The 19,216-nt window shown below is 44.5% G+C and overlaps 1 protein-coding gene across 2 annotated transcripts; it reads right to left on the bottom strand.

The window, feature by feature from the left end:
• Positions 1–12,218: 12,218 nt before the first annotated feature.
• Positions 12,219–19,109, bottom strand: DPH3 (diphthamide biosynthesis 3). Of its 2 annotated transcripts, XM_027584531.2 has the most exons (3): positions 18,863–19,100; positions 18,052–18,126; positions 12,219–14,152 (listed from the first exon to the last, which is right to left on the bottom strand). In XM_027584531.2, the coding sequence occupies exons 1-3, from the start codon at positions 18,968–18,970 to the stop codon at positions 14,087–14,089; spliced, it is 249 nt and encodes an 82-aa protein (XP_027440332.1). In that variant the 5' UTR covers positions 18,971–19,100; the 3' UTR covers positions 12,219–14,086. The 2 variants fall into 2 exon arrangements, with proteins under 2 accessions (XP_027440332.1, XP_027440333.1); XM_027584532.2 differs by lacking the exon at positions 18,052–18,126 and having other exon boundaries at positions 18,863–19,109.
• Between the last annotated feature and the right edge of the window lie 107 nt (positions 19,110–19,216).

Here is a 19,216-nt window from a genome sequence, read left to right as displayed (position 1 = left end):
GGACGGCTCTGTGTGGCCCTGATTCCCTTAGCCCCATGCTGAGGGTCTTCTCTGAAAACAGAGGTGTTCACAGAGCCAGGGAACAAGCATCTTGGCTTACTGGGAAAGTTAACACTCCCAAGGCAACTCTTAATCACTGTGGGGCTGGAAACCCGTGCAGGGAAGCTCCCGTCTCCATTGTTTAGCTGGATAATTCTAAGAGGCATTCTGTATACTTCTCAACGGGTCTAGCAGAATCAAGCTGCAACTTTGAGAATGTGCCCTTATATTGGCTTTTCCTTCTCTCCCATCTCACTTCCTCACTCCCACAGTCCTACTTCCCAGGCTCATCTCCCACATCAACCATCTGCACCCAATCCTTGCCCCAGGCTCTGCTTTCAGAAGAATCCAAATGAAAACACACATGAACACAGTCTTCCTTTATTACGTCAGCTTTCCAGGCTAACCCATTCCTTCTCCTAGTACATTCCTTCTCCAACTTAGGGCTGCAGAATTAGAACAGGGCCCAGACATCCAGATGCCTCTGAGAATCCCGCCACAGACCCTAGGCCCCACTATAGGGCTGGTCCTGCATCCTAACATAATAAAGAAGTCCTTTTCAGTTTTCTTTGATGTGGCAGCCTTTCTAACAGGCAACTTTTGGTAGCATGTGGCAGACATGCACTTAAGTGAGCTTAGTCCTACAGAGGAAGGGAGATTAAGAGGAGAATACTGAAGTATCTCATATAATTGAAGGAAGGGCTGGACAACCCGGAGTAGCATGACACAGCTTCTTTACCTGGAGAGGGAGGTGACCCCAAACAGCTCAGGAGGCCCATATTAAAGAAGACAAATGAATCTACAAATATAGTAATGTGAATGGGTTTCTGTAAGCTCCAGGAAGAAGCTTGTCACTGCTGTTCACTGATTAACTCAAGTACCTAAAACATATCTTCAGGATGGGATACGGTTAATAGATATTTGTTGAATGGATGAATCAATGAATGAATGAACAAAGGAGGAGAAGGTGAGAAAGACAGGAGGTAGGTGAAGGAAGGAAGTTTGGGGAGGAAATGAGGATGAAATTATCTAGTCCCCAGCTTTGGACAGTCCCTGCTCTTTCCAGGGGTCATGACAGGTGATACCATCCCAACATTCCTCTGCTCAGAAGGCTGCTGTGGCTCCCCATTGCCTAGGACAAAAACCCCACTCGCTTAATGTTCCATGCAATTCATCCACAGCCCAGCCCTAACCACCTCTCTCTCACACACCCTCACTCAGGGCACACTGGCCCACGAAACCCTAGCCAGCAGCACTGGCTGCTGATTTTCATCATCCCAAGTTTACAGAGGGAGAAACTGGCTTGCCCAAGGTCACAGAACTAACAAAGGATTCAAATTCAGAAGCACCAGATCTCAATGCTCTTGTCTTCCGTGTGGCACTGCGGCGGCCCTGACAGGTGAACTTGCGCCATCTACTGGCACAATTAGAATAGGCACCAGGTCACCGCGCATCACACTATTAAAGCCACAATCTACAAGCCCCTAAAAGGTTTGTGAAACGCGGAAAAACAAACGGGCTCGTCTGTGTCCCGCCCTCACCTCAACACCATGACCAAAAAAAGTCAACAAAAGCTAATGCCACCATAATACAAAAGAAGAATAAATAGTGCCAGGAGATTTCAGGAAAGTTCAAAACCGCTGGGCTGGTGGGCATGTCTTGATGGGGTGAAGTGATTCAGAGAGAGGAAACTCCTGTTTCCTTTTAAACATCACCACACTTTTGAGTAGCTCAAAAGCAGTTCAGCCACTGAAGATTTCAGCTACCATTTTATCGGTTCATTTTTCTTTTCTTTTCTTCCCTTTCCTTCTTTTTCTTTCTTTCTTTCTTTCTTTCTTTCTTTCTTTCTTTCTTTCTTTCTTTCTTTCTTTCTTTCTTTCTTTCTTTCTTTCTTTCTTTCTTTTTCTTTCTTTCTTTCTTTCTTTCTTTCTTTCTTTCTTTCTTTCTTTCTTTCTTTCTTTCTTTTTCTTCTTTCTCTTTCTTTCTTTCTTCTTTCTTTCTTTTCTTCTCCTTCCTTCCTTCCTTCCCTCCTTTTTGTTACTCTTAATCCCATCACCTGTTTTCACCCATCCTTCCATTCCCCCCTCCCCTCTGGTAACCATTAGTTTGTTCTCTATAGTTTAAGAGTCTGTTTGGGGGGTTGTCTCTTTTTTCTTTGTTTATTCCTTAAATTCCACATATGAGTGAAATCATATGGTATCTGTTTTCCTCGGACTGACTTATTTCACTTAGCATTATAGTCTCTAGTTCCATCCACGTAGTTGCAAATGGCAAGCTTTCATTCTTTTTTGTGTCCAGCTACCATCTCCAACATCCATTTTAAATGCCCATTATATGAAAGACGACATGAACACAGGCGTCAGCGGGGGGTTGTTGCAAGTATCTAAGCTTTAACTCGGAAACCTCTATTATGGGACTCACATTTCATTGTAATTGTCGATTTAAGAAACAACTTTTCTCTGGACCCAAGTGTGACTTCTCTGAGATCAGTGTCTGTTTCTTCCTCAACCCACCCCCCACAACTTCAGCACCTAGCATGGTGCTAGGCACAAGGTAGGCACTGGGTGAATAATGGGAGAGTGCAGATTACACTGCTCTTTGGGGAGACCTCGGGCAGTATCATGCAGAGTCTACCACAAGCTGGCAACCACACTGTTGATATGGTAAATTTCAAAAGGTTAAAAAAAAATCACCCTCATTCAAATTATAGTGGGAATGTGTCAAAGATTTATTTAACTCATTAATGAGGGAATCAGCAGAATGATAAAGTTGGTTCAAAGAAGAATAGGAGAGACTGGCATAATCACTTAGAGGAAGAAAGAATGTTGAAATAAGATGTGAAATTAGGTAATGCCTCACAGGACAATAAAACTTCTGGGAGTTATATTTTCTGGTGGATAGAAATCATTTGCTTCTGTACCAGGATCAAATCACTTAGAACTGTCCACTCTTCCACAAATTAACATCTAATCTCGTGAGTTGAGCCCTAATCAATAATCAATTGTAAGCCAGATTCATGTTTCTATAGAGATTTAGATCATCCTTAGGTAAGTCCTGTTGGATAACACCCCAGTATGATATTGGAAGGACATACAGCCATCCTTTTGCTTTATTTACAGGTTTTAGAGGATTTCTTAGCACAATCATTGGCCTAGTCCTGAGATGTTTCCAGAACAACGTGGAATCCTCATCCTGCAGCGATTCTCAGAAAGCACCTAAGACCCTTAGTTCTGTAGATGAGAAATTCAAGGATAAGAAAATTTGTCACCAGAGAATAGGCACTGTGCTAGGGGGAGTCCAGTATAGAGCTCTTCTCCCTCACACAGGGCTGTGGGTTCCCTGGGGCTCACAGATATCCAGCCCTTGCAGACTCCCAGGAGTGCCCCCCCCCAAGCTCCTCTCCCCGCCCAGAGCTGTTCTCCGTCCCTCCCTTATACTCTGCCCCTCCACACACACCTGGTGCCCAGTCACCGACTTCCCGACTCGCCCAGGGGTGTATAGCTGGTTCCCCAGCCTCACCTACTTCGAGCTGCTGTCTCCACAATCCTGGGAAAACCATTAAAAGATAATTCTCAACCAATGGTAAAAACCATGACCCTCATACAGATACAAAAAGGAACATGTTGAAGATTTTATTTAACTAGTGGGGGAACCATTTTATTTAACTAAGGAGAGACCAGGAGATGTTATAACCAGTTCAAAAGAGGATCCAAGGAACAGACACATATATGGATGAGGAATATTGAAATGAATATGCAGATGGAGGCACAATCTGGCTTTTCACATGGTGGGAGGGCAGACAATTGAACCTTTACTGGACAGTACAGAACGTGCAGGCAAGAATGATCTAGTGGTGGTGATGGGATTGCCTACAACTCCGGAGTTGCAAAATAGCTCAAAGACAATGAGAAGCTGGACTCAGAAAATCTGCAGGAGTGTCCTCTAGACCAAGCAGAATTTTCTATTGAAATACAAATTTGTTTTTGCTACCCTAGAAATATAAAAGCCCCCTTACCTTTCCCCGGCCCCTCCAAATTTCCAAGGCTTCCCTTGACCCCAATCTGCTGCCTTCCATCCTATTTTAATACGGAAGATCTACTTTGTGCTCACAAGGCCCAGCTTGTTGGCAACCCCTCCCACAGCACACGGTGCTCCTGGGAACCAAGTGGCTTCTTGATAGGCTTCTGCACATAGTACTGAGGCCTCCAGCTCCTCTGTGGACAGCCGGGGTTATTTGGGTGATTAGAGCTCTCCATCCCAGTCATTCACCGTCTGCCCACCCACTGCTCCATTCCCCACTCTGTTGCAGGCCTATCTTCACTGTTTTCACTACAGCAGCCCCCCACCCTCACCCTCGGGGATGCGTTCCAACACCCCCAGTGGATGCCTGAACCTGCCAGAAATACTGAACCCTATATATACTGTTTTTTCCTTATACATACCTACCTATGCTCAAGTTTCATTTGTAAATTATGCACAGGAAGAGAGTAACAACAATAACTAATAAAAAATAGGGCAGTTTTAACAATATACTGTAAAAAAATTTATGTGAATGTGGTCTCTCTCGTTCAGAATGTCTCATTGTACTGTCCTCGCCCTCCTTGTTTTTGTGATGACATGACCTGACAAAATGCCTACCTGAGGAGATGCAGTGAGGGAGAAGTTCTCCAAAAGTGTACACATGTGTAAAGCAGTTGTGTGATATCCCATGGTGTAATAAAATTAGGAATATTGGAAAGAATATTGAATGGAATATACTTATATAGTTGTTTTGGCCAAATTCTTCTTAGAAATTGCCAGCTCACTTGCTTTTTGGACCCAAGTGTAAGCTCCAGGTTTGGTGAGAAGAGGTGGTTGCCTCCTTCATTTGTCCCTCAGCCATCTTAGTTCTTAGAACCATTGGGCGCCCCTTGCCCTGCACCTGCACCCTGCGCCCTGCCCCTGTGTCGCACTGTACTTATGTGTGTGTGATCACCCATCACCCTTTCACAAAGGGCACACGGGCTCAAAATCTGCCACCTGCTTCCACCACTAATTCATAGGATGACCTGGGGCTCCTTCCCAGCTTCTAGGAAACTGTGAGGACTTCTGTTGTTGCTGAAAGCTTAGCGATTTGAAATCCCATGTAAAGCAAAGCCCTGTAGCACTTAAAACAGAAATTTCAGGGGCACCTGGGTGGCTCAGTAGGTTATACATTTGACTCTTGATTTTGGCTCAGGTCATGATCTCAGGGTCATGAGATCGAGTCCCTCGTGGGGCTCTGTGCTCAGCATGGTGTCTGCTTGAGATTCTCTCTCTCTCCTTCTCCCTCTGCCCCTCCCCCAGCTCACTCTTTAAATAAACAAACAAAAAAACAAATAAATAAAATCTTTAAAAAAAGAGAGAAATTTCATTTCAAGGACTTTTCCAGAGGTAACATTTTTAGAGTTACCAGTGAGTCTGCCATGCCAGAGGCATAAGGCCAGGCAGTCTGAGGATTGGCCTATAGTACTCACTCCTTTCCCTTCCTGGACTGTGTCATTGCTGGGCCTCGGACTACCAGAGCTGCTGCTCTCCTCTGGCCTGGGTCTCATATGCGGCCTGCCGGGTGTGAAAGTCAGCCAGAAACCCAGCCCTTCCTTCCTCTGAGCCCATCCCCTCCAGAAGGGTGCTTTCCCTTTGGTACCTCCATTCTACATCAGAAATCCAAGTATTTTCTGGTCCTGCTGGGGAAAGAAAACAATCTTGCCAACAAAAAGACACCTTCATACCCATACAAAAGAGAGCAAACACAGTTTATTGTTAGGTAAAAACCAACAGACTCACATGGAAGGTGACTCAAAAGTGATTGGAGTTGGGACACAATTTCATATGAATTTATGCAGTAAGGTGGAATAAGGAAGAAGGAAAACTTCTCTCATCTTTCATCTCCTTGAAAGACAAACGGTGAGCCTTGTGATAATCTTCTGAGTACCTCCAGAGACTCCTGAGTTCATGTTCACAGTGTGTGTTTACATTCCAGGGCTCAGAAGGCCCTCGACCTTGCATTATAAAATCAAAAGGTCATGCCTCTTCTAGGCCGATTATGTTTGCATGAAGACCCCCTAAGGAGCGGGGAGTGGGAGGTAGGTGCTTTCCCCCCTCAAGGAAAGTGTCCTGATTTTACCTTTACAGTCCCCTCTGAAAAGCCACCAGTATTATTCCAAAACTCACCCCTTTTTTGACAGAACTCTAATGACAATCTCCCCTCCTTCTACTCTTTGTGCATCATTTAGTGAGAATTTGTACAGTGCATAGGACTTATCAATAACTTCATGTTTATTATCCCATCTGATCTTCACAACCTGGGGAGGTGGTTTATTATCCTCATTTTACTGACACAGAAACAGACGAAGTGACTCTTGTAAACTTGACGTGGGGGAGCTGAGATGTGAACCCAGGTCTTTGATAACAAACATCTTATCTTTTTCAGCCTCTGAGGAATATATTGCTAGGCCATTCTAATGCAAGCAAAGAAAGAAAGGTAATATAAGAAGAGGAAGTCGGGAGAGGCATTTTATATTTCTTCAGTGTTTGAGCACTCTGTGGCATTCTAGAACAGAGACATTCAATAGAACTTTCTGTGTTGATGGAAATGTTCTTTACTTGAATCATCCAATATGGTAGCCACAAGCCAAAGCTACCTGTGTACACGGGTACTCAAAATTAAGAACTGACTTCTTAATTTTATTTCATCTGAATTGAAATGTAAATTTAAAAACAAACAAACAAACAAACACATGTAGCCAGTGGCTACCATCTTGGACAGGGCAGCTCCAGAATGCAAAAGCCCGGCTAGGTGGGCAGTCTCAAGATGTCACCTCGGCCGGTAACCAGTGGGCTGTGTTTGCTTCAGACCTCGGAGTGAAGCTCCCACAGATGTCATTCACACTAAGTAGGCTGCCCCTTAGGAAGGAGAACATGTGGGCCCAGGAGTTTTCGGATGCTGGCATGGGCTTGGGATGTCAACACTCCTGTCCAGTGGGGCTCTGGCTCCTTCCACAGGCCCTGGCCCCTGTCAGCTCTCCACTCCTTCTCTTCCTTTGCCCCCTCCCCCTGCCCAGCGCACAGCACTCGTCCCTCGGTTGCTCCTGCAGGCAAATCGGGACAACTTCATCAGAGAACAGAAATAATCATTCACCTGCACAAAAGTCACATCACGACAGAGCTGAGAGAGACCTTCAGAATTATTTCTTCACACCCCCCTGATTTTACAGTTGAGAGACCAAGGCCTGGAGAGGTGACCAGTAATGTCCTTGGCCTCTTTGCCCAGGGCCCTGACCCACTGAGCTCACAGATGGTGCAGGAACAAGCAAGAAAACTGGAGCCATCTGGCCACAGGCATTCTTCCTGCCTAGTTACATATGTGCAGTGATTCCCTTAAAAGTGATGATGGACCTCTGGGTGGCTCAGTCAGTTAAGCACCTGCCTTTGGCTCAGGTTGTGATCCTGGGGTCCTGGGATCGAGCCCTGAGTCAGGGAGCCTGATTCTCTCTCTCCTTCTGCCCCCCGCCCCCGGCTCATGCTCCCTCCCTCTCTCTTTTTCTCTCTCTCAAAGAAATAAGTAAAATCTTTAAAAAAAATAGTAATGATGCATAAAGGGTAAGTTTGGCAAAGAGCACCAAGTTTCCAATCCTTTAACTACCACCACATGCATTTGGGTCATTTACAGGTGAAAAACATTTCCATCCTGTTCTTAAAGATTCTCTATAATATACTTCTATTTTTTAAATTTCCCCTTGCACCGATTAGGCTCAACTCTCATAAACAAAACAAAACAAAAATGCTTGAAGCATATTTACTGATTGAATGACACTACTTATCCATTTTGGGGTTAACTACTAACAATCTTAACACTTTTATAAGCAGAAAGTCCTGCTTCATGTCTAACTTCACTGATTTTTTTTCCCCCAACTCAGCATAGAGTGATGAGTGCTTAGCCATGCCAGAGGGACAAGTCATGAGTAGGCCACATTTGGCTAGAAACATATAAGCTATAGCTGGCAGACTTTGTCCAGTGTCCAAAGCTCAAGGTTTCAGACATGGCAACACCTGTCATCTGAGACTTGAAGTGAGCATTGCTCGCCTGATTTGAAAAATTCTGGATAGCAAACTGTTGGGCACTGCTGATATGCCTCAGGGAATTAGCTGTCATAGAAACATTCAAAATGATCATCCCAAAGTTCTAGCAACCAGGAAACAGACACATCAGGAAGGTGGGTAGTGTGGGTTCCCATGGGTATTACATCTCACTTTTAATGACATCATATGAGCCGAAGTCCCATTTCTCTCCATAATTAGAGCTAATAAATATCTTCAACTGGATAGTATGGCAGACTTTGGAAATATTGATCAGTTGTGACTAGAGTTATATTGCTCTGAATTTGAATATGGAAAACACAGCCAAAGCCTTGCTCATCTCAAAACGCATATGTAGCAAAGACTAGTCCCCTGGGCTTGCTGTCTGCTGTCTGGCCAGCAACATCATGAGAGTGGCTGACTTGTTTTAATGTTTCAAACCGCTTCCATTTTATCACTTGGGAAGTTTTTCAGCTATTCCAATGCTGCCACAGAAGAAAGAACATGCAATTTGGAGTCAAAAATATTGGCTTGAAATGCCAAGCCTGACACTTAATGACTGTGGCCGATTAGATTACTTCCTGAAAATAGTCGCTCCTTCCCTTCCCACCACCTCCCCCGGAGAATTGTATTTCCCTGCCTCCTTGACTTTGGGCTCGGCCACGTGACTTGTTTTGGGCAAGGGGAAATTGGCAGACATGGCCCTTACACCTCTGTCCTGGCTAGTCTGTTGGTCTGAGGAAGGGTGGCATGGGACCAGATCCAGACCCAGCCTGCTGTTTACAGCCACCCAGCCAAACCCAGCCAGGATCAGCCAACCCCAGCTGACCCCTAGACACCTAAGAGAGAGTAGCAAGCTACTGTTTATTAATAAAGACTTGGTTTCAGCTAACACAGGGATAATGAAATCAAAATCACAATGTAATCTAAATGACATCCTGCTATTATCACTTTCCCTGCTTAAGAACAAGTGCCCCACTCTTTCCTTGGCTTCCCTAACAGTATATGTGCTTACAATTTAGCTAAACAGGGACTACAGGACTACCTTCCCAGAATTCCCTTCCCGGTATGGTCCTAAGTTAGCAGTGACCACCAGAGAAAGATTTGTGAATCAGCACACATATTTTTTATGCTCTGAAGGTTGGAGCAGGGGACCAGGAACAGTGGGTGCTCACACACATTGTTGCTGATCTACTAGCTTGCCTTGTTCTAGGCTGATTATACGCAACTCCACAGGGAAGGGACTTCCCCTGGAAGTCACCCACAGTGTCAAGTTTGGAGGCGGTGAAAGACAGACGTGGGTTCCAGGTTGCATTTTCTCTTGTTCCTATCAAGCTTTCTTTTCCAACTACCAGGTTAGCTGACTTATAGCTACTTTAGGCTCCACATCAGACACAGAGGTAACAGTCCTGCCTTGATGTCTCCACCAGCTCTCACAGGTAGGTAAAGTCTAATCCTTTAACAAATCCCTCATTCCCTATCACTCACAGTTTTGTTTCTCTGGACGGACTCCGGATACATCATGGCTGAGTCCACTGTTGTCTTAACATGTAAATTCAGGCAAGTGACTCAAGACTCACTTCCAATAGAGCAAGAAATATTTACGATTAAACCATTTATTGAGCCCTTACTATGTGCACTCTGCTAACTACTTTAATGTATTGTTTCATTTCCTCTCATTAAGTGGTCCACATCCCTCATCCAGGCTGGTTCACTCTTGCCATTATCACCACCTGGTAGTTCAGAGATATCTGCTAGCTACAGTAATACTCCAAGTTCTTCCATTGGGGATTGCAGACTGGGACCCAGTGTCCTCTGGGGTGACCCTGGATGGCGTGTGCAGCCCTCACAGAAAGAGCCTGGAACACGGGTGTGGGTTTGGGTTAAAGGGTTTATTTCCCCCTCTTCTCCACCCTCAATCTTGGCATTAATCTTTGTCCAAAGGTTCAACATTTGCCCCTATCCAAGAATGTTGGATAAGCATTGGAAAGTTCCAATGGAACTTGGAAAAGTTGGAAAGTTCCCCCTCTAAGAATGAAGTCGGCCCCCAAATCTTTGCTTAGTGACTGGACCCTGCTACCATGATCAGGTCTCAGATGGGAACTACTTGCCTGGGTCCCAAGTGCTGACCCACCGAAGTGGCCTCTGTGGCCTCAGTGCCACTTACTGGGATGCTTGATCCCTTACTCGACATTTACCTCTATTTGGGAGCCACTTTGTATTGAACACCTTCCCCCATCAAATGCCCCTCATGTGTCTTCCTTAGATACCCCTCCCACTTTTTAAGCATTTTGTGAGCTAGGGAATAGTATTTTTAACTGTGATTTCTTGTTCATATGTCCTCTGTTTTAAACCCTTAACAAGGAATAATGTGTAAAATGGCTTCCCAGTCAAATATGTAATCATGAGCAATTTGCTTTGTAGGAAGTAGGGAATGGCAGGCATCCTCAAATGGAGTTAGAGTAATCCTAATTACTTACATCTGCAGAAGCTGTCACTTTTGTAAGGTGTGTAATTAGCAGCCAGAGTGTGTGCTGGAAAACATGTGATTGTTTAAACAGAGTGCAGCCCAGAGACTGCCCAGAGTGGGGCTCTCCCACTGTGTTCATTAGCCCAGCCTGGGCTCTCAGGTCACTTGCTCAGGCTCACTGCATGCTTGAATACGAGGTGTGGGGTCAACGGAGCCTACAGTCCTGGTCCACAGGCAAAGCAGGTGTGACCACTTAAAAAAAATTGGATCCTCTGTACTTTGTGATCATGAATTTTTTCTAGTCCAGTGGTTCTCAGCTTTGACTGCACATTAGAATCAACACAGAGACTCTTTAAAAATCATGTCCGAGCTGCACCCAGACCAATTAAGTCCGTTTCTCTAAGGCACCAGTTTTAAAGTTCCTCAGATGATTCCAATGTGCCGCCAAGTTTGAACACCAGTTCTCGACCAACGGTTCTCAAATGTTAGCAGCATCAAAATCACTTGCAGTGCTTGTTAAAACCCACCTCCAGATTCAGTAAGTGTGGGGGAAGGGTGTCCAATAATTTGCACTTCTCATATTTATTCTAAGAATGCTGTCAATGCTCAAAACCATGTTGAATTCCTTTTGGAATTAGAAGAGTTAACTTTTGTTCTACACATATGACAGTCATTGTGCTAAATGTTTTAATCATTAGCTCACTTAATCTTATTTTCACAAGACTTCTTACCCTTCAGGTCTCAGAAAAAGTACCGGACCTGAGATGCCTTCTGCCTGCCCTTTATCATGTACCTGCTGCACCTCCCATCACCTGGTGTGTTTTTTTCCTGGGCCCTAACTGTAGTGTGTAATCTTATTTCCTCTTCCACTTGCATGCAGAGACCCTACCCAGTGCCCAACATGTGGCAGGGACTCCACAAGCACTTCTTGATTGAATGAATCCACGGAGCAACCATGGGAGGGGTACTACGATGGTCTGTATTTCACATACCAGGACACAGAGATACAAAAAGATTCAGTAACTTGTTCGAGATCATAGTGGAGGAACTGAAGTTTAAACTGTGTCCTGACCATAGCTGGGCTCTCAAACCAATGCAAGAATTGATCAGCCTTAAATAAAACAGCAGCCTTCTTTCCCAGCAAGAACCGAATTACTCACCTAAGAATGTCAACTATCTTTGCCTGCCACTTGACTCAAAGCTTTTTTCCCAGGAAAAATAAAAACACAGAATCAAAACCCATGTGGTCAAACTGTACAAAGAGTAGCAATTTCAAAACTCTCCTGTTCATACCAGAAACCTACTGACAATTTTCCAAAACAGGTTAAAGGCTTCTACCTCACATAAAATCACATCAAAACTTTTTAATACAAAAATGTTGGTATTGGGCGCCTGGGTGGCTCAGTCGTTAAGCGTCTGCCTTCGGCTCAGGTCATGATCCCAGGGTCCTGGGATCGAGTCCCACATCGGGCTCTCTGCTTGGCGGGAAGCCTGCTTCTCCCTCTCCCACTCCCCCTGCTTGTGTTCCTGCTCTCGCTCTGTCAAATAAATAAATAAAATCTTAAAAAAAAAAATGTTGGTATTTAGGGGAATAAAACTACATGAAAACAAACTGATTTGAATTATGACTTTATTTAGTATGTCAATAATTTATTCTGGTAATAAATTAGCATGTACAGCAATCAAAAATGTTGGGTGCTTCCCAGGAAAACTGCTTCTGAATGTGTACACTAAATCATTAGCAGAATTCCTTTAAATAGTTGACTTTATTTTCCAACTCAGAAGTGTGGTAACATCAAGTTACTAAAGACGCATTCTTTCTCTTACTAGTTCATGATTTAGTTTTGAGTCTATAAAGGTTTCAATTACCATTTCAGCTCCTGCAAGTTATAAAGCCTGAAATTATAATACCGACAGTTTAAAAAAATCTCCTGATCTAGTCTCCTAATTGCAGAGGTGATGAATCCACTGGCCTTGCCAAAGACTACAAAGCTAGTAAGAGACAGAGCCTGGATTACGGATCAGTTCTCAAGAGGTGGTCTGAAATGTCTGGTAAGGTACACAAGGCACAGAATATTACACAGAACTCCAGTCATATCTGAAAGACCCTGATCTGAGACTGATAGCTTATCTTTATGAATTTCTTTTTCTCCAGGGCAACATCTCTCTGTAAGAGTGCACGTCTGGTTCAGTCACAGCTTATAAACACTGGTTAGATGTGTCCCCAGGGACACATTTAGAACAGGCATCTCATCTTCAAGTTCATCCTCAGCAAGAGTTGTAGCAGCTCTACCTTTCAGGGCTGGTGACTCGATTCTGAGGTAACCCTGAGAGTGCCGCTGCCAGCCAGGAAGCCTTGACATGGAGCCTCTTCTCGAATGCCATTTCATTAGCCTTATCTAAACACAAGACCCACATATACAAATCTGATCTGCTCTGATCTGGCAAAGCCATTCATTCAATTTACTAAGTTGGCAAGTTTTTCTCTTGTTCTGCTTCCAACTTCACTTCCTTTGGCTGCTTTTCTTTTCATCTTGTCCCAAGTTTCAAGGAACATGCAGAATATGGATAAGGGAACTGATTCTTTGACTATTTCACCTTTTGACTTTTCTTTCTTTTTTTTTAAGATTTTATTTATTTGACAGGTACAGAGACACAACGAGAGAGGAACACAAGCAGGGGGAGTGGGAGAGGGAGAAGCAGGCTTCACGCCGAGCAGGGAGCCCGATGCGGGGCTTGATCCCAGGACCCTGGGACCCGAATCGAAGGCGGATGCTTAACGACTGAGCCATCCAGGCGCCCCATGACTTTTCTTTCTTACTAACTTTTAGCTTTGTAAAATTTGTGAGCTCGGTATATTTTCTCTGCAATACCATGACCAGAACTCAGTGTAGGAAGTATAATGGAAATGGTATGCTACACAGAATGGGAACTGAGTTCTAATGGACGCCAAGACTGAGCACACTGGCTTGGTATGGAAACTGAAAGCACAGTGGGGACAAAGCAACAAATTTGTTTAAGTTTAGAACAGCAAAGTGGATGTCCAATTTCAAAGAAAGGACTAATTTTAATAATCTTAATAACTAAGCCAAAACATAATCCCCTTTTATTAAGGAATACTAATGACTTTGAGGTAGATGATGCTGTTATCAGATAAGGAAGAATCAGGTGTAAGACATAAAAATAATGATACTGAGAGAAAGAAAGCACTGATTTGAAATGATCTTCCTTTAAATTCACATGGAAAATTGAGAACACTTCCAATTCAAAGTTCTAAGCACAAAATCCAGGCATGTCACGTCATGGACTCGCTTCTTTAATTGGAGATGAACTCAGCAGCCAATGGTAAGGAGCCACACAGTAATGGCAGAGTCAACTGTGGAATGGTTGTCCCCATGAAGGAAGCCAGTGACTTTGCATTTGATTTTTCCAGCTTGGCTCATTCCCAAATGTTCAGGATGTGGATTCCTAAAGTCCTCTTCAGCATTTAACTAATTCTTTGTGGGTGGAAGGGGCTGGCACTGCTTCTCCACACATAAACTGATCCTAAGACAGAATAAGAAATTATATGAATCATTGAGTGTGTCACAAATGCATCAGTATTAGACTTTAGTTTTGTTGCAGAATCAATCTAGCTGTTAAGGTTTAAAAAAAATTGTTTTTCAGGGTTTATTTATTTTTTAGTAATCTCTACACCTAACGTAGGGCTCGAACTCACAAGCCCGAGATCAAAAGTCTCATGCTCTTCCAACTGAGCCAGCCAGGGGCCCCGCAGCTCTGTTTGTTTTTCATTGCTATATCACTTCGTCTTTGTTCAAAGAGTCCATGTCGGCACCAGAATTATAATCTTAAAAGTGCTTCAGTTTTTAGTCCCGAATTCACACCTAAAGCACCTTATAAAGGAGCATCCACTTGTCAAATATCACATTTGTAAAGATATATCACACCTCTTTTTAAGTTTCTGTATTAATTGCTACACTAAAACTTCTCCACTTCAATATTCAGTCATTTGAATACCTGTCCTCTTCAAGGTAATTACTTTTTCCAACTAAAAGGGATAGCTCTTTATGTTTCCTTACACAGATAATCTGCAGTGTCAGCTACGCTGTAAATGAAATCCAATCTCTTGATTATGTATCCTGGCTTCTGTCTGCTACCACAAGACACCTCTGCCTTCCAGGTTACCCCTCATCTCGCGCGGTCTGATCCCCAGCAGGGTCAGCCCATATTCTGTCCACACTCTCACACCCACCCAGCACCTGGAGCTTCCTCCCTGACCCCAACTTCCTCTTTGGAATTTATGGTCTGTTGATCAGTACACTGCTCCATATTCTCAACCTCTTCTTTAAAACATTCCTGTGCCTTCTTACTCTAACCCAGTGGTTCTCAAGAGGTGGTGGGAGAGGCGTGCTGATGTTGTCTCCAGGGGACATTTGGCAATATCTGGAGACATTCTGGGGAAGGGCTACTGGTGTCTAATGGGTAGAGGCCAGGGATGCTACTAAACACCCTACAATGCACTGGACAGCCCTGTACAACAAAGAGTTATTAAGCCCCAAATGCCCATAATGCTGAGTTTGAGAACAGGCTATCCCTTAAGGATACCATTTCCCTATAACCTCCTAAGTGGTGGTCCTGTGTTCTCTCAGAGGGCCAGTACCACAGAGACTGGAGGAGGGGCTGGTTGCTCCTTTCGGCCACTGTTCTCCTTCCCTCCCTGAAACCCACCAACTTGGACTCTTATGACATGACATGTATCATCACTGGTCCTCTCTGTGTTTTCTGGACCTAGTTTAAAGTCCATCGTCAATTATCATAATCCCTTGTCCCTTACTCCTCCTACCTACTTGACAAAACCACAACCCTGGTTAAATCTAACTTCCTGTGTCTATATTCACCCACGTAGCTGAATGTCTACCACCTTAAACCCTCTCCTGATCCTCTATCACCACCAATTACTGCCCCATGTCTCTACTCCCCTTTGCAGCAAACTCCTTGAAAGAAACGTCTATGCTTGCTGCTTCCTATTCTTCTCTTGTTCTCTCCAGTAAGCTTTCCACCAATCAGGCTCTGTCTCTATTACTTCATCAAAACTGCTCTTACCACCATCCAAATGGCCTCCCCATTAAAGGCAATGGTTAATTTTCAGTTATCTATCAGTGGCATCTGATTAAGGCTGTTCACCTCCTCCTCTTTTTCTCATCTGGCTTCCAGGATATGGCACTGGTGGTTTCCTCCTCCTTCCTTTTCGGCCAGCTTTGCTGATTCCTCACTTCCCTCCCTGACCTTTAAATATTGGGAGTGGCTGAGCTCAGTCCTTTCTTTTGTCCATCTCTATCTAGATTCACAGCCCTGGTGATCTCATCCAATCTCATGGCTCTAAATGTTAAACATATATTTGCTGATAATTCCCAAATGTACAGCACCAGCCGATCTCGCTCTTTGAACTCCAGACTTGCATATTATGTATATATTGCTTTCTCACCTGCTCTCCAATTGGATCAAAAACAGACCTCCTGAACTTAGTGTGTCCAACTCCTGCCCCTATACCTGCAGACACCTCCCTGTCAGGTGATGGTAAATGCATCCTTCCAGTCATGAAGACCACGAATGTTGAAATCATTTTTTATTCCTCTCATATCCTATTTTCAATCAGTAAAAACAATCCTTATCCTTTAAAGTGCATCCAGAATCCAACCACTTCTCACTACCTCCAGTGCTGCAGCTTGGTCGCAGCCATCCATCTCCTCCTCTGGCTCGTCTAAGGGCCTCCTCCTAACTGTTACACTTGCTTTATTCCTACCCTTGCTTCCTCATAGTCTACTCTGAACACAGCAGCCCGAGTCACTCTGTTATAACTTAAGTTGGACTGTAGCACTCCTTTGCTTGAGAATCCTTCAATAGTTCCCTAAGTCATTCACAGCAAAAGCCAGCCTTTAAAGTGACCCACAAACACTTTTGTGATCCGCCCCACTCCACTACTTTCCTCCTGGGCTACTCCCTCACCTTCATCCACTCTGCTCTGGTCACACTTGCTGTTCCTCAATAAAAACAGACATGTTCCTGCCTTAGGGTCTGTCCACTGAAAGTTCCCTTTGCTGGACTGCTTTTTATCCCCTAAGGCTCACTCCCTCACCTCTTTCAATCTTTGCTCAATAGGGCCTTTCTCAGTAAGGCCTGCCCTGATCACCCTATTTTAAAATTGCAACCTCTTCTCATACCAGCGCTCCTAATCTCCCTTACCCTGTTCTCTTTTTGTTCCAGAACACATTTTGATATAAGAATAAATCTGTAAACTTCTAAATTATAGCATGCTTCTCCCATGAGACTAATAACTGCCTGGTGCTACCTTCCCTACACTCATTTTAGAGTTCATCCTTAAGAATGTTAAGCTCTGTTATATGTCAATCATAACTCAAAAAAAAAAGGTGGGCGCCTGGGAGGCTCAGTTGTTGAGCGTCTGCCTTCGGCTCAGGTCATGGTCTCGGGGTCCTGGGATTAAGTCCCACATCGGGCTCCCTGCTCCACGGGAAACCTGCTTCTCCCTCTCCCACTCCCCCTGCTTGTGTTCCCTCTCTCGCTCTGTCTCTGTCAAATAAATAAATAAAATCTTAAAAAAAAAAAAAAAAGGAAAAAATACTGTTAAGCTTCTTACTTAAGACTCCATTCAAAGTACTGACCAAAAGTTGGGGTAGAGGTGGGCAATAAGAACATTTGTTTTCTATTGTCAATATCCTTGAGTGAAAAACAGTAAGAAAATTAAAGACCAAAACGAAACTGTAAAATCGCAGCTATGAGATATCTCAAAACAAGATAATGCAGAGTTCTATCTGTACAAGCTAAGTAAGAAATACTATACAACTGTTTCCTCCAAAATAAGTCTAGGAGCTCTGAACAATTTTAATTACTTATTAAATAAAGGAGGAATACAGACTGCCAATTAAATAACCTTTATAATTATTTTTCTATTTCAATAATTTCCATTAATTACAGTGCAGTTTTCTTTTTTGCCTTCTCAAAAGCTAAAATGAGTTAATTTGATTTTTAAAGTTGCAATTTACAATACAGCTGTTTATTAATAGTTTTATTTATTTTTTTTAATAAAGATTTTATTTAGAGACACAGCGAGAGAGGGAACACTAGCAGGGGGAGGCAGAGAGGGAGAAGCAGCTTCCCGCTAAGTGGGGTGCCCCATGCGGGGCTCGATCCCAGGACGCTGGGATCATGACCTGAGCTGAAGGCAGACGCTTAACGACTGAGCCACCCAGGCGCCCCATTAATACTTTTAAATATTTGTTTTAGGAGTGGGGGAATAAAATTTGCTTAAAAAAAAACATAGCACTTACCTAACATACTATTAAGAAACGTTCTCCAGCACTTAACAGAGTGCTCTAGGTCCTTGTCTTGCAACCCTCCCCCACACCTTTTAAAATTCAACTACTTACCTTGTCATAAATCACTTTTATAATGAGAGAGCAGCTAGGACACGTTGCCACGTCTTCCCCATTCTCCAAATCTTCCTACAACAAAATCAAAGGCCGTTTGGTATTGTCTTCCCTTTGCGATCTCCTTCCAAACTCTTTCCACCTCTATGGGCAAGCTCCTTTGTAGCTCACGTCCCTACAGGGTATGCGAGGGCCAAAAAGGCCTGCCCAGAGAAATACCAACTCCATTTTCCCTGCCAAGCGGTACTTAAAAATACCCAGGAAGAGGGGCGCGTTGGTGGCTCAGTCGGTTAAGCATCCAACTCTTAAATTTCAGCTCAGGTCATGATCTCGGGGTCCTGAGATCGAGCCCCACCCCAGTTCCGTGCTGGGCCTGGAGCCTGTTTAAGATTCTCTCTCTCCTCCCTCTGCTCCTCTGCCGCACCCCCTACCCCCACCCCTACTCTCTCTCTTCAGACCAGACCCGGGAAGGTTACCCAAGGTTCATCGCCTCAAAACCCCTGAGAAGACAACAACGTGTCCCTGCCTCCGAAAAACCATCCCAGGAAAGGAAGTGGGACCCTATGTGAGGAAGAATGGCAAGACTTTAGCTCCCGCCATCCAACCTTTCCCACCCCCACTCTCCACCGCTAGGCCGGACTAAAGGCCAGGACGATGTGCCCACCGACAGATCAAAGAATCAACTTTATGGGGACTCAGAGACAGGATAAAGAGGGCGTGTGAGCCTCAAAGTGACGGAAAGGCGGAAGGAACGAGGAAGAGCAAAAACGCGCCTGCTCCGACGAATCGCCGGGCGGGACTCTGAAGTTACCTTGGTAATGCAGAAGTTATCCCCACACGGGCAGGGGTAGAAATATGCCTCCGAGTCTTCGTCATATTGGAAGTCCTCGATCTCCACCTCGTCGTGAAACACCGCCATTGCCGCAGGGGCCAGCAGAGGTCTGGCGCCCCCGCCAGCCGACACAGCCCCGGGACGGTCTAACTTTGCGGGGACTAGGGCCAACCCCGTGTCGTCAGCCCGCACCGGCTCGGGGGCTATCGCTTCCGGCGCATAGACAATGACGCAACTCCGGCCTCGGAGGCCAAATGGGTGACCGGGTAGCGGTCACCATGGAGATGGCGGAGCGTAGGGGGCGGAAACTCCGCCTGTGGCGGCTCGCGGCTT

Source organism: Zalophus californianus, chromosome 1 (assembly GCF_009762305.2).
Source record: "Zalophus californianus isolate mZalCal1 chromosome 1, mZalCal1.pri.v2, whole genome shotgun sequence".
Lineage (NCBI taxonomy): Eukaryota > Metazoa > Chordata > Mammalia > Carnivora > Otariidae > Zalophus > Zalophus californianus.
The sequence above is the reverse complement of the archived record's forward strand: the minus strand, read 5'-3'. Positions and strand labels throughout refer to the sequence as shown.